General features: G+C 40.0%; 1 protein-coding gene across 1 annotated transcript in view; it reads right to left on the reverse strand.

Annotated features, from left to right (window-relative positions):
• Nucleotides 1–14,826, reverse strand: part of pcxb (pyruvate carboxylase b) — a 359,457-nt gene that overhangs the window by 181,612 nt on the left and 163,019 nt on the right. The window contains exon 12 of the mRNA XM_033609134.2: nucleotides 3,616–3,798. Within this exon, the coding sequence (XP_033465025.1) occupies nucleotides 3,616–3,798 (183 nt within the window). The remainder of the gene's footprint in view (nucleotides 1–3,615; nucleotides 3,799–14,826) is intronic.

Here is a 14,826-nt window from a genome sequence, read left to right on the forward strand (position 1 = left end):
ATATTCTATAATACACAACTCAGGAACCAAAGCACATCTGGTTTTCACTGCAGAAAGCTGATCAGTGACAGATGTTAAGATGTTATGCCAGGTAAGCGCAGTTAACCAGTTGGTTAGATAGAAAACCTGAGCTCTTAATGTGTGTTATCATACATCATGTGTTTTTTCAGGCTGGAAATGAAGGGATTTATAAAACAGGAAAAATACAAGGAGGGTGGAAGGATAAAAAGTTTGTTTATCAGCTGAGGATGCATTTCAGATGGTGACTGGAGGAATGGGACTCAAAGATATCTTGGAAGGACAAAACATCACGATTCTCTCATAACTAAAACTTAAAAACACAGAGGAAATTACCAACCATGTCATAATCGGTGACTCAAGCAAAGAGGAGAGAGTCTATGTCAGTGTGCAAAAAGTCTCTGCATACTTTGATCTCAGAATGTTATTGTGTGCGAGACAATTTGTTGGCAAGGACACAAGTACTTGGATTTTTTAACTCTAGGACATTAAACTCATGCAGCCCACTCTAAACAACTGGCAGACTTTAAATTCAGCAGTGTCACAATAAAAGAGAAAGCAGCCAGTTTTGCTCGAATTTCTAGTCTTTGAAAAGAGCATGGTCTCAGTGTGCCACCGGCAGTCTTAAGAGAAACAAATTTAATTCAAGGCAGTTCCTTGCATCAATGCACTGTTCTCTGTTGGTGTCAATGAAATACAAAGCTTTTCTATTAGTTTGCTGGTGCAGAATAGAAAGTATTCCACTTCAAACTGATCAGTACATGCATCAAGGTTGCTCACATTAGTTTGTCACAGACCGTCTCTATTGGCCGTGTTGTTTGTCCTATTTCTTTACACTGAAAAGCAGCTTTTTTCATAGTACCAAATGATTTAAACTGCAGCCAGTGTTTACATAACCCTCAGTGATGAGGACAAAGGACAGTGTCTACAAGCTCATCAAGTCTTGGCTAACATCAAACACTTGCTCACTATCAGAAGGGAAAATTAATCTATTAAATCTGCGCTGATAGTTTGTAAAGTGCACTCTAAGTTAAATGAGAAATTAGAGTTGAGAAGACCAATTTGACTGGCAATTTCACCTAATCATGACTAATTTAAAACTGACTGAGGAATTACTTTGACTGAGCTGATAGATTTTTCACTTCAACCAGTTACAACAATCCCTTTGTTCTCATGGACCTGGTTTTCATCTCAAAACGGGTAGGAAGTCCTATATTATATGCAGCAAAGCAAATGTTAACAAATTAAACCATTAATTCATTGATTTACAGCCGACTCAAAGACATAATGCCTCTAGCTGGCACAGAAAACATGTACTCATAACCTACATGCTCATATACACCTAGATTATCTTCACATAGTGTATCACAGCTCATCACAGCAGAGAGCACACAAGTGAAGAAACGGTTACTATGGGTGTGAAGTCACACTTCTAAATTAATTTACATTAACCACTGCTGACATTCACTCTCAGTTCATTTACACTCTAAATTTCGCACAACAGAAGTATGACATTTAGTGTTTTTCTTTAATTGTGGTTGTGACACTCACTGTTAAATCACTTACAAAGAAAACCTTTTAAAAAGTCATCAATGGCATTTCAGCTTTGAATTAGACTTTACTTAGACTTAATGACTGGAAAGTGTCTTTTCACTTAGCTGCTACAAAAATGTTACATTATAAGAGTAAGTTGCCTTTTCAGCTCAACAGCTTTTCTACGCAGGAAAATGGTAACGTCCATTAAATGCTTAGAAGACACGATCACCTTGATAACTGACTATACTGTTTCCACTGTTAGCTTGAATTATAGCTACAAAGCCTTTCACCTCAAGGTAAAACGAAAGCATGTGTTATGAGCTCCTCGCGTGTGTTACTTCAGACTCATCCAGACAGCAACTTGATCATTTTTAACTGCACGGTGAAAATTGAAGATTCAAATGTGCAAATGACTTGTGTGTAAAGTAGAGGAAAGCAAAAATCAAAATGTTAACCACAAGAGAGACATATATTGTCCACCCTGTGCCTCTTTCTCAACTAAGTAAACAACTAACTGGCTTTATAGAGCGTCATCTGTCAAGGGAGAACTTCTTCCAAATTTTTCAGCATTGTAACTTTCATTAGGCTAATGAAGACAAAAACAGCATGGCTGATTTACATTGTATGCCGCATCATTATCATGTGTTATAGATGTTTTAAAACTAAAAGCACACAGTACCAAATAATCTTGGTTTAATGGTACAATATTATTGTATAAAATCAACAGAAATTATTATTTAAAAAAAACAAAAATTGAAAATAAGCCCTTTCAAAACATGTGATCATCATTAACTAATATGACCAGTACATGGGGATGGAAATCTAGAACTGGATACAGCTGAGAACCATTGCCAAATTGTCTCATTCATTGGAAATGTATGCCTCCAGGCTTATCAGTTCTTTTTATCAATGCTGGCATGTTTTTCTGACAGTTGCACACATTGCAAAACAATGATGTCAGACACATGAATCTATACTGCTGGACACTAAGAACAAAGCATCACAGCGGAGAGAAAGAAACATTTTGAAACATGGACTCATTTCATGAAGAAAGATCAAAACAGTGCTGCTTGTAATGTCTGTAAATGCTCATTTGAAGTAAGTGTGGAAACACCAGCAATATGCTGAAGTATCTTTCTACACATGGACTTAAATTCCAAGAATGCCATGTATTTGACACACTACACTTGTCAATGTTACAATAACTTAAGTGCCACTCAGACAGGCTTAGTAGATTTTTTTCTAAGAATATCTAATGAAAGCAAATGCTGTACACATTTTTTCTCATTTGATTTACACCTAATCCAGAATTAGAGACAATAGAACAGTTGCATTGATGCTGAAAACCTGTGTAGGCCCACTTTTTCACACAGAAAACTGATCAGGAATCAATAAGTGAATCAATTAAGAGTTGGACCAATAAGCAGAACCGATAATGGCATTGGTATCGATAAAATCTTATCACTTCCCATCCCTACTGGTACATGAACAACCTATGCAGCTCATTATTTAAAATCCCCACCCTCCCAGTCAGCTAACATAGGTTTTGTGCTGATGCTGCTGCTGTCTGCGAACAAATGTTTGCACCTGCTGATAATGTTTAGCACAATCTCCCTTAAACTAAGGGCTTCTGACTCAATACAGGGATGTATCCGGCAGTCAAAAAACCAAGAAAGAAAGAATATATTGAGCATGTAATCAACTCACAAAGAGATGTAAGGAGAGTCCAAGAAGGCTGGAACACCACCTCAAAGTAACTTGTAACTGTATCACACCATGAACCATGCTAGACTGGCTTAAATAGTTTAAGGTGGGCTCTTATGAATCCACTTACAGCACAACAATACAGACAAACTATCAAATTTACATCTCGGCCGTCATCTCTCCTTGTGTCAAACATGCCTATTTTCCAGCCTAATGACACAGCATTTTGACATTATCCATTGAGCTTTCCGTCAGCTCAATAGGTCACACAGGAAATAATGACAAGGCTAACAAAAGCAGGAAAAAGCTGCACACAAAACACCAGCACTGTCAGGAATATGTAGCTGAATGTCCTACCTTGACCCCTCGCACTCTGAACTCGGCCAGGGCTCGGCTCATCTTGGAAGCTGCTGTCTGCAGGTCCTTTCCACTGGCGATGACTTTCACCAACAGGGAGTCATAATGGGGCGAAATCACAGCACCTTGGAAAGCTGAGGCGCTGTCCAGGCGGATGCCCATGCCTTCACCGCTTCGGAAGACCTGGCAGGATCGCAACAGAGGAGCAGAGAGTGAAGGCCTTCATACAGTGTAATAGACAAACATCTTTAACTGGGGTCGTTACTAATTTGATAGCCTACAAATAAAAGAAGAGCAATACAGATGAACTGCAAAAACAAAGATATTCAAAAGACTTAATCTTACTTAACATTCTGAAGAGAAAGTCTGCAAATTGTAATGAGTAATTGTTTATTAACACAGACTAAATATAATCTGGAGGCAGAGCGGTGTAGAAATATATCAAGAATGTATACAGTGTTCCTGTGGATTTCATTAGGGTGGATTCTGCTGCAGTTAGCAATACAGTACACCTGCACAATTTGTCAATTTAAGATTTAGTGCGTTCATTAGGGCTATTATAGTCTCAGCCTACGTGGTCCAGTAATCCCAGTGGATGTATGTTGGTTTTTTAAACATTTTTCAGACACGTTTTCTAGTAAAACACTATTTGTGTCAATTATGTGCAACTGCTCCTCTTCAATAATCTGTTTAGTCACAGCTCTGACAACACCATAAAGGTACAAGCCACTGCCTGAGCTAACTGGATGGGCTAGATTAACTGGCAAGTGCATGAACCCATTGCTTCAAAGGTCAAAAGAGAGAGAGACCAGTCACACACCAAAAGTAAAGTCAGTGCATTCTAGTGGCTCAACGTGTCAAGATCGGAATCCAGTCTTAAACCTTTGAGACATGTTTCCGAGTCTTTCCTGTCATCCACTACATCTAACTGTCAAAGAATGGTGAAAACACTAGAAAGCTAAAAACCGCTTCACAGAATGTGTTAATGGCCTGTTCGTGGATTGTAACGTGGATGTCGCAGCAATGCAAAGCATCACACCAGTTAGAAGCCTGAAACATAGTGGAAATTAACCTACACTTGGAACAGCATGGCAGACGGACAAAAGAGAAGAGCAAAATAAGGAGATGAGAGGGGAAAACAAGCATGAGATGAGTTAGAAGCGGAAAAGCCTGGACTGTTCCAAGCCACTTGGCGAGAGAGCAGAGAGGGAGGAGAGGAGATGTGAAGAGGAGAGGGAGGACTGTCCAACACTACAACATATGGAGCCCCTTGAGGGCTGGAAGAGAAAGATGAGTAGAAATTATAATTATAACAATGTTGTGCCACACTGATGATATGCTGGTAATATTTTCAGACAATGTAGATGTGCAGAGCTGCCAACGTTTACGACCAACGATATTTCTCCATCATCCTTTTGCTCTTTACAACTCAGTATTTTATCTAGAGTGATATTTCCCTCAATCTTAAAAGCAATTTTGTTCATCTCCAATGGCTCGCAATGATCAAAAAACTGTATAATTCCCTCCATAAAGCATGTTAGCAAAATGTGCTACAATATGACTGTATGATGACAAATGGCTTACAGAATAGCAGCCAAAATGAATGGATCACCCATAACTAGATTGCTGTAAAACCATGTTATACTCCGGCGCCACAGTGTCTGTGTTATTAATATAAACCTGCTAAAGCATGAGACAAAACAAACACACACACAAAACACCTAAGCAAAATGCAGTAGAGACAGTAGACAGTAGAGAAACGTCAGATCGCTGTTACAATTTACACATCAGTCTTACACTCTTACATTTCAACATTTATATTTATTCTTTTTTCTTCTCTATTTGTCAGGGACGATGCAAAACAACAGTTTAACAGGTTACAATATCATGAATTACATGTGTTGCATTAAGGAAGTCTTGCCAAAGCTAATTTGCAACCCCTGTCCCTGATTAGGCTTTTCTGAAACATTGAGCTGAAAATGAGTGTAATGAGGGGACATAAATATATTTTTCAATTTGGATTCAACATTTAAAATATGGCTTACTCATAAAAAAAGTCCTTCACCAAGGAAGAGTCTTGATCTTTTTTAACATAAAATGGAGGCAGAGTTGAAGAAAATGCCTCCATAAAGCTGTAAATGAATGAGGCGCTGAAGCAGAGAAAATTAGTTCCCACGCACACTGCCGCTACACCTGTGCAATATGCTTTTCAGGCTCAGAGCCCCAATTTCCAGGTTGTGATTTTCATAAAGCCCGGCATTCCCCTTTGATTTTAAAGGCTTGAGGCTGGTCATCAGCACTTCAAGTGTCACTGAAATAGATTGCAGTGTTTCACACTTTTTCTGTCTGATGTGCATGTGAATAACTGCAACCTGCTCTGCATGGAATGAACCTACATTTGTTTCAAATCCAAAAAGTAAGATAGGATTTTTTAAGGAACTTGACTACAACAGACAACCCTTCAAATCTTAAAAAGACTGCTGTTGTATCACTGCTATTTATTTTACAGTGAGGTTCAACAGCTGTGCTTACACAAAAGCTTTTCTGTAGACAGAATAATCTACAAGTAACTATTCACTCCAACAATTTAGTTGTTTAAAATAGACTTGTAGCACTCTTGAATTCAACCCTAATCTCCACAGGAGGACATTTTCGCAGCATCTAAAGAATAAAGTACTGTCTGCACATTTACCATGGTAAGAGAGTTCAGCAAACACTTAAATCTTGCATTTTGTGAATGGGGGCTCTAAATAAATCTGGCATAAGGAGGTTATACAAACAGCAATAGAAAAATATATTGTATAACCACTCATTTATCCTCTCTGGATTTTTCTTTATTGTCCACAAAAGGTGTTTTGTCAACTTAAATCCATGAAAGAAGCATTTCTTTTGAGACATATTTTGCCAACTCTGGGGCACTTTGTTTTCACAGTTGTCTTGAGGCAGTTGCCAACCCTCCTCTTTGCAAATGCCCTTGGGAAAATCTACACTCTGTGTACTTTTCCTCTCTATTCATTACATCTTTTCTTACTGTGAACAAACCAGTCCTTTAATATTTTTCCTCTGTCTCCCGTTAACACTGCAGGCCAAGCATAGACCAGTGCAGCTGTTAGCGTTGACTGGTATGTTAAAGTGACAGAGTGGCTGTCCAGCAGCTGCCCGGTTGTCTTGCACATTGTTATTTAATATCAAACTGCTACATCCCCAGGTGGAGGGTATATACAGTGAAACACCAAACGATGCTCACATTAAAACTGATGCTACTCTTTTACTTATTTAGCCGATATATCAACACTAGTTGAGAATCATAGGTAATTTTATCAAAACCCCGCTGAATATTCACATAGTGACATCCTGACCTTTGTTGCGGTCTTACATTACAGCCGGCAAAAAGCTTTTTATACAGTATAACATCTGACAACTGCACAAATCAGCTAAGAAAGTGTTGACTAACTGGGTGCCGAATTGTATAGTCCAAAATGAATTACAACAGATCCAATTGCTGTTGTTGTTTCTTTAAAGCCTAGTAGGTTGATTGGTCTTGAAATGCTGTCAGTTGTGATAACACATAACAAAGCAACAGTCTTACAGTCAGTAACAGGCACTGCAGGGCTAGTCACTCACTTCTGTAAACACATAAAATACACTGAAAACAGCTTGTAATTCGGTTGTGTTTTTGTGGGAAAGGCCAGATGGTGACAATGGTGACTGCTATGTTGTTTCCTTATTGGCATTTTTTTTTTTTTTTACTAGATGTGAGAGTCAGATGTGTTTTCTTGTATGATTGTTCAAACTGCCCAGGATTTAAATGCCAAATTAAACAGAATACAAGATGTAATAAATAGCCCTTTAAATGGGTAGTCATAAAAAGTATCATACACTGAACAAAAATATAAATGCAACACTTTTGTTTTTGCTCCCATTTTTCATGGGCTGAACTCAAAGATCTAAAACTTTTTCTACATACACAAAAGACCATTTCCCTCAAATATTGTTCACAAATCTGTCTAAATCTGTGTTAGTGAGCACTTCTCCTTTGCCGAGATAATCCATCCCACCTCACAGGTGTGGCATATCAAGATGCTGATTAGACAGCATGATTATTGCACAGGTGTGCCTTAGGCTGGCCACAATAAAAGGCCACTCTGAAATGTGCAGTTTTGCTTTATTGGGGGGGTCTGGGAGGGATCAGAAAACCAGTCAGTATCTGGTGTGACCACCATTTGCCTCACGCAGTGCAACACATCTCCTTCGCATAGAGTTGATCAGGTTGTTGATTATGGCCTGTGGAATGTTGGTCCACTCCTCTTCATTGGCTGTACGAAGTTGCTGGATATTGGCAGGAACTGGAACACGCTGTCGTATACGCCGATCCAGAGCATCCCAAACATGCTCAATGGGTGACATGTCCGGTGAGTATGCTGGCCATGCAAGAACTGGGATGTTTTCAGCTTCCAGGAATTTTGTACAGATCCTTGCAACATGGGGCTGTGCATTATCATGTTGCACCATGAGGTGATGGTCGTGGATGAATGGCACAACAATGGGCCTCAGGATCTCGTCACGGTATCTCTGTGCATTCAAAATGCCATCAATAAAATGCACCTGTGTTCGTTGTGCATAACATACGCCTGCCCATACCATAACCCCACCGCCACCATGGGCCACTCGATCCACAACGTTGACATCAGCAAACTGCTCACCCACATGACGCCACACACGATGTCTGCCATCTGCCCTGAACAGTGAAAACCGGGATTCATCCATGAAGAGAACACCTCTCCAACGTGCCAGACGCCATCGAATGTGAGTATTTGCCCACTCAAGTCGGTTACGACGACGACGAACTGCAGTCAGGTCGAGACCCCGATGAGGACGACGAGCATGCAGATGAGCTTCCCTGAGACGGTTTCTGACAGTTTGTGCAGAAATTCTTTGGTTATGCAAACCGATTGTTGCAGCAGCTGTCCGGGTGGCTGGTCTCAGACGATCTTGGAGGTGAACATATTGGATGTGGAGGTCCTGGGCTGGGGTGGTTACACATGGTCTGCAGTTGTGAGGCTGGTTGGATGTACTGCCAAATTGTCTGAAACGCCTTTGGAGACGGCTTATGGTAGAGAAATGAACATTCAATTCATGGGCAACAGCTCTGGTGGACATTCCTGCAGTCAGCATGCCAATTGCACGCTCCCTCAAAACTTGCGACATCTGTGGCACTGTGCTGTGTGATAAAACTGCACATTTCAGAGTGGCCTTTTATTGTGGCCAGCCTAAGGCACACCTGTGTAATAATCATGCTGTCTAATCAGCATCCTGATATGCCACACCTGTAAGGTGGGATGGATTATCTCGGCAAAGGAGAAGTGCTCACTAACACAGATTTAGACAGATTTGTGAACAATATTTGAGGGGAAATGGTCTTTTGTGTATGTAGAAAAAGTTTTAGATCTTTGAGTTCAGCCCAAGAAAAATGGGAGCAAAAACAAAAGTGTTGCGTTTATATTTTTGTTCAGTGTATTTATACTTGGCAGTTGAGAGTCTAAATTGAAGGAAAAAACTGAAAGCAAATTCTTTAGCAATGTCTCTGATGTGTAATCTTTTAGTTTAAGTAGTTAACAGAAAACAACAGTTTTACAACAATAGTCTTGGATCAGCTGATCACATTAAATAGTGACTATGAGAAATCTGAGGATGGGTTTTCAGTAGGCCAATGTGATGTGTGCGTACCAATATTGGCAACTTGTACCTGTGTAATCAAGGTACTGGATGTCAAGTAATGAAAAGGAATGCACTGCAGCTTTTTGTTTGCAATATTGTGTCCTACTGGAGTTTTGTGTGTAAAGCAGACTTGATTAGATGATATATCACAGAGTCTCAGTGAACCGGATCCAGACAAAGAAACAAACATATAGTGAAGACATCTGCATGAATATAAATGCTTTAAAATGCATTGAATAGCAATGAGGCAGGCAGACGTAACCGCACATGCACACACAAATATCGACACAGAGAACATCTTGCACTTAAATCGAATTCCTGACTGTAAGCAATCTTGTCTTGCTCATGTCAGGAGACTAATCAAACATGCAGCAAGACAGATGTTTGCTGTCACACTTAACTGCACAAACACATATTATATGGGATATGTAGTCAAACTGGAACCCACAAAACCAGCACAGTGGAGCCTCGGTTATTGGAACCACTCAGATGGAGGTTGTTTTCGCAGGGAAAAACAAATAAAAATAACAGTGAAAACTGTATTCCAGAGGGCTTTCAGTGTGACCTGCATGGCCTTAAGGTGTGTAGTTAAACTGAATCTCTCTTGATGTACGGTGTGAGAAAATTTCCAACAGTTAAACCGATAAACTAAATAAATTTTTGCTCACTTTTTGCTCATTAAGTAGGTGTGGATGCGTTTATATGTTTATTTTTTGTCTATTATGTGCTAATGAGGGATAATGCACTTTTATGATGTGCTCTTGTGCATATGCCTTTGTGCATATCAAGTATATTAATTTTGGCCTCGGGGCATATATAGCTATACGAGATGAATGGTGCCATGACAACACCCCTCTGAGACGAGGAAGTGCCTTCATCTCACACGCTCAACAATGACGAACCCAAGCAGTGCCACTTAAGATCTTGTAGCCAGATAGAGAGAAGACAGAGAGATACTGGAGAATACTGAAGAGTTGAATGAGGAGCCAAGTACTGTGTTAATAATTGAAGTCAAGGTGTCAGCTTCTTTCAGCCCAGGGCGCTGTCTAACACGAAAACCCCACTTTCTTCTCTCACGCTCTGTCCATGTCATTACCTCTCTCTGTCTTACCTCCTTTTTTCCTCACGCACTCTGGGTAGTCATAGATACTAATAATTTAGGTACAGAGGTATTGAAATAGCACTGATTTAGCCCCCTTTTGTGCTGCACATGAAAGTTGCAGATGCACATTGTCCCTTACTGTTCATTTCTTACAGCTTATAGCAAGTCTACTGCCAGTCAGTCTTTCTCCAGTGTTCCTGCTTTTCATTTATCCAGCACCATCTCGCTGTATAAAATCCAGTTTCTTAGTGCTTATCAGTCAGAAAGTCAGTGGTGTATTTCTCTTACATTGTATGAAAGAGTGTTGGATCTGCCACAGGCACATTACAAATCCTCCCTGCCCGTCCTGCTATTGCAGTCTTAAAGAAAAAAAATCTCAAATTTCTAAAAACACTTTTCTTTTCAGGAATTCAGATAACCGAGTCAATGTCCCTACTGATACCCATGTATTTTCAAGGATGTCAAAACGCCTTCTGGATGGGTTTCAGAGGCCCAAGTCATAAAACTTACTGAGCGCGTGGTGGAGAGTGAAAAATCGAAACAAAAAGGAAAAATGCCAACAGCATGAAAAGTGGAGTTAGACTGTTTCACTTGACCATGCTGACATATTGTCCTACAAGGGTAATAAGGCAAGAGAGCATGTGTTAAAGAAAAAAGTTTGTGCCCAGGAAGTGTATTTGAATGTTTACTTTAGGGGAGAAAAACACTGTTATTCTGATGTCTACACTATTTGGACATGTTGCTATCAGTGGCTGGACTAAGCTACAGGGAGATAACTAGATATGTGAAATATGTGAAATGTGTGTGCATTTGTCACAGTGGATTTTGTCACAGTGTCTTACTATTTATCACAGAGATAAATATCACCCTCACCATTGTGAATTATATATGAAGAAGAGAAATGGCTCTTTTTAGCCAAAAGACATGAATTTCATTTCATCGTATTTATCAAAAGGGCACAGCTCCAGAAACTGCTTCGATATTGTTAATGCTTCCTTTAATTTCTAAACTATGATTTGAGTTCACAGGTTGCACAGAATACAGTGTGTCTGATTATACACACTCGATCTGTTGTCAGTATATAAATATTGATTAGTGCAGCTTTAAGGAGACTGAATTGCTTTGTTGTTCCAAGACATCGACTTAAAAACAGATCTTAGGCTCAGTTACACATTCTGATTATGCATTATTTGTTTAATCTTGAGTTAATATTATATATGCAATAATATCTTCATAAGGTGCAACAACATTTGGCACAATGTACAAATAAGAGGTTTTGATATGTCGTTTCTTTTTATTACTTCTTTGTTATCTTTTTTTTTTTTAAGATTTTTTTTGGGCATTTTTGCCTTTATAGATAGGATAGTCAAGCATGAAAGGGGGAGAGAAAGAGAGAAGGGGGACGACACGCAGCAAAGGGCCACAGGCCAGACTTGAACCCGGGCCGCTGCGGCAACAACTGTATGTGGGGCGCCTGCTCTGCCACTAAGCCACCGACGCCCCTACTTCTTTGTTATCTTTTACTTTCATTATTATTTATCTGCATGGCAAGTGTGTGTGTGTGTGTGTGTGTGTGTGTGTGTGTTATTTTGGACTCTTAAGCCAGAGTATCTCTGCATTCCTATCACAATTCATATTAGCTTCTGTGTTCAGATACAGTGCTTGTCCTAATTCATCTCACAGAGCCGGAATATATCTCTCACGCTCAGTCTTCACTGTGAGATTTAAGTCTGGAAACAAACAATTGAAAATCGATTCAGCGTGCTCAGATTTGTACTGGACCATTCAGTGAACGTTTAGATGACAAATGAGTCAATGCCTCGCTAAACGCAGCAGCATGTTGGAGATATAAAATGTGTCCTTAAATGTTTCAGTACATTGCTGCTTGCTTACTTATTAAAAAAACAACTTGGAGGAATAGAGAGGTAAAATAACCCTTGATTATGGGTCTTAGGTGGTTTCCAGCAACAACTGAACAAGATCCTTGTTACTTTCGAAACCCATTTAGGAGCTGTAACATGGTAATGGCCCAAATCCTCCAGCTTCTAAAGTGGACCCAAGACCAGATTTCACAGTTAGCTTGTTTTTGTAATAACACTGAAAACTCTCCAAGACACTCTCCGAGCCATTTACCATTAAGTCCATTTCTCTTGCTCTGTATGCCCACTTTACAGACTCCTCCACCAAGCCTCATTTATCTCCCCCTCTCACTCCCTAACCTTTCACCCTTTCATCCAACCCTTAGTCCCGCTGCTACCTTGTTGAATTTTCCCTTTCCGTTGGCAGGTTTTGTTTATGTATGGAGTTGAAAGAGAAAGCACACATACGCTTGATGCTAATGTATGGAGAGGAAACAATGAGACAACGTGCACAGCCTGTATGAAGTGCAAAGACAGAAAGTGACAGCGATATCTGAGCTCCGACTGATAGCGTACCAATTAGAGAGGCAGAGGAGCAGACAGAGAGGCAGAGGAGCAGACAGAGAGGCAGAAGCACAGAGAGGTAAAGAGAGTAATAAAGAGAAAGAGACAGAATAACACACAGAGATGAGGAGAGGAGAGAATATAAGTGCCATGTTAATGTTTGAAGTCGAGTTGCGTGGATGAGTCGAGGCAGGGAGAGCCGGTTGTGAGGTGAGAAGAGAGGTGAGGGGAAGAGAAGCGAGACGGGGAGGACAGACGTGAGGACGGAAAGAATAAAGTTTGTTTGCTGGTAATTGTTTTTGGCAAGCATAACCTGATGCTTCAAAACTTTGTGCTGTTGTGCTTATTCACAGGGTCTATGGGTATTACAAGATATAATCTGGATGAGTCTAAAAAACACATCTCACCCTGACAGCTCCTGAGCAACAGCATTAGTCCCAGGAGAGGGAACCCAAAGACAAACAAAAATAAAATCCCGATTTAAATAACACATTTACTCATCTGACACAGAAACTGCTGCAAACTTCACAACTTGGTCACTGGTTTTAGTGACTCAGTGTCTCAAAAGCATCTTCCTACTTTTTCCTTCCATGGCTAAATGCGTAAGTGGGTTGACTCCCAAGGAATTTGGTGACAGTTTATGGGCAGCTCCTGAAAAAAATCTGGCCATCTCCAGGATCTAATTAATTATGTCCTTCAAAACTGGGTGTCTTGCTGTCTCAGTTGACTAAGATGCTTGTCTGCATCATGTAACTGCAACATGCCGGATTAAAAATCTGGTCTGGGTATGCTGTCAAAAGCCCCCTGAGCCAGTATGTTCACCACAATTTCAATCAGGAAATTGATCTATTTCATTTCAGAGGGGATGAAGAAGGAGGATTTATTATTTATTTATTAATTTTTTTGTACAATAGATCAATAGGACTGACGTTTCAGTTATTTATATTAGCATTCAATATTACCTAACCCCAGTGACAGAGGAATCTCATTTTTAAGTCAGCAAAATCCCTGGATATTTTAAATTGCAGCTTCTTGTCTGGCACAATGAAATCCCAAAGCTTCCAGTGGGATAGGAAAGTAAAATGAGTGGGTCAAGAAAATTTGTTACAGTGTGAGGAGAATAAGGGGAAATGTTTGTATGCAGGACAGGGAGTAGACAAAATGTAGCCAGCCATGGAAATGACTAACAGGCTCAGGTCTTAGAAGAACAGTTTCACACCTCTGCTTTTTAACACTCGCACATTCACTCAAAACATGCACATAAGCAAAACAGATGCTCTGAAAACCAGCGCAATATTAACTCAATTTGTGTGAATGTATGAGAAAAGGAAACCTTGATATTCAGCAGATCTGAATGAGGAATGCACACACTGTACAGCATCGCTGCAGAGTAAACAGCACATAGTACACTGATACCACATGCCTATAACTGCTTTACAGTCAGTTTTCTCCTGCTGGATATTGTAGTTACTCTGAACTTCACATAATGTATAGAAATCCATATGGTAGCTACGTGAAAAGATCTGTTCCACAAGGACTCTCAACACCGCAGAACGTTTCCTTAAAAAACCCAGTGATTTAGCGTTTGAAAGGGAGGGTTCTACAGTGATGCGTGTCCTTGTGAGTTGTGTAAAAAGCACAGGAATAAGGACTCAATTTGCAGCTATAGAGAATTCACGGCACTGAAGCAGCCTATACACACAAGTGACCTGTGGAATCCTCTGATATCCACAAGGTTGACTGTCTTCAGATGCTGAGATAAACTGGTTGGATATCAGTAACCACAGCTTTGGCTAAACCCACCAAACTGTAAAGCTTGCAAAAAGAGGGGAGACAATGCTGATCATCAACCAGCGTCAGCTTAAGTAGAAGATTGCTAGAAATCTGTACATATATGTATATATATATATATATGCATGTCATTTATGCAACCATGGCCATGCTTTTGCCTCAGTGCTTCCTGCTGAT

This window comes from Epinephelus lanceolatus, chromosome 22 (assembly GCF_041903045.1).
Source record: "Epinephelus lanceolatus isolate andai-2023 chromosome 22, ASM4190304v1, whole genome shotgun sequence".
Lineage (NCBI taxonomy): Eukaryota > Metazoa > Chordata > Actinopteri > Perciformes > Serranidae > Epinephelus > Epinephelus lanceolatus.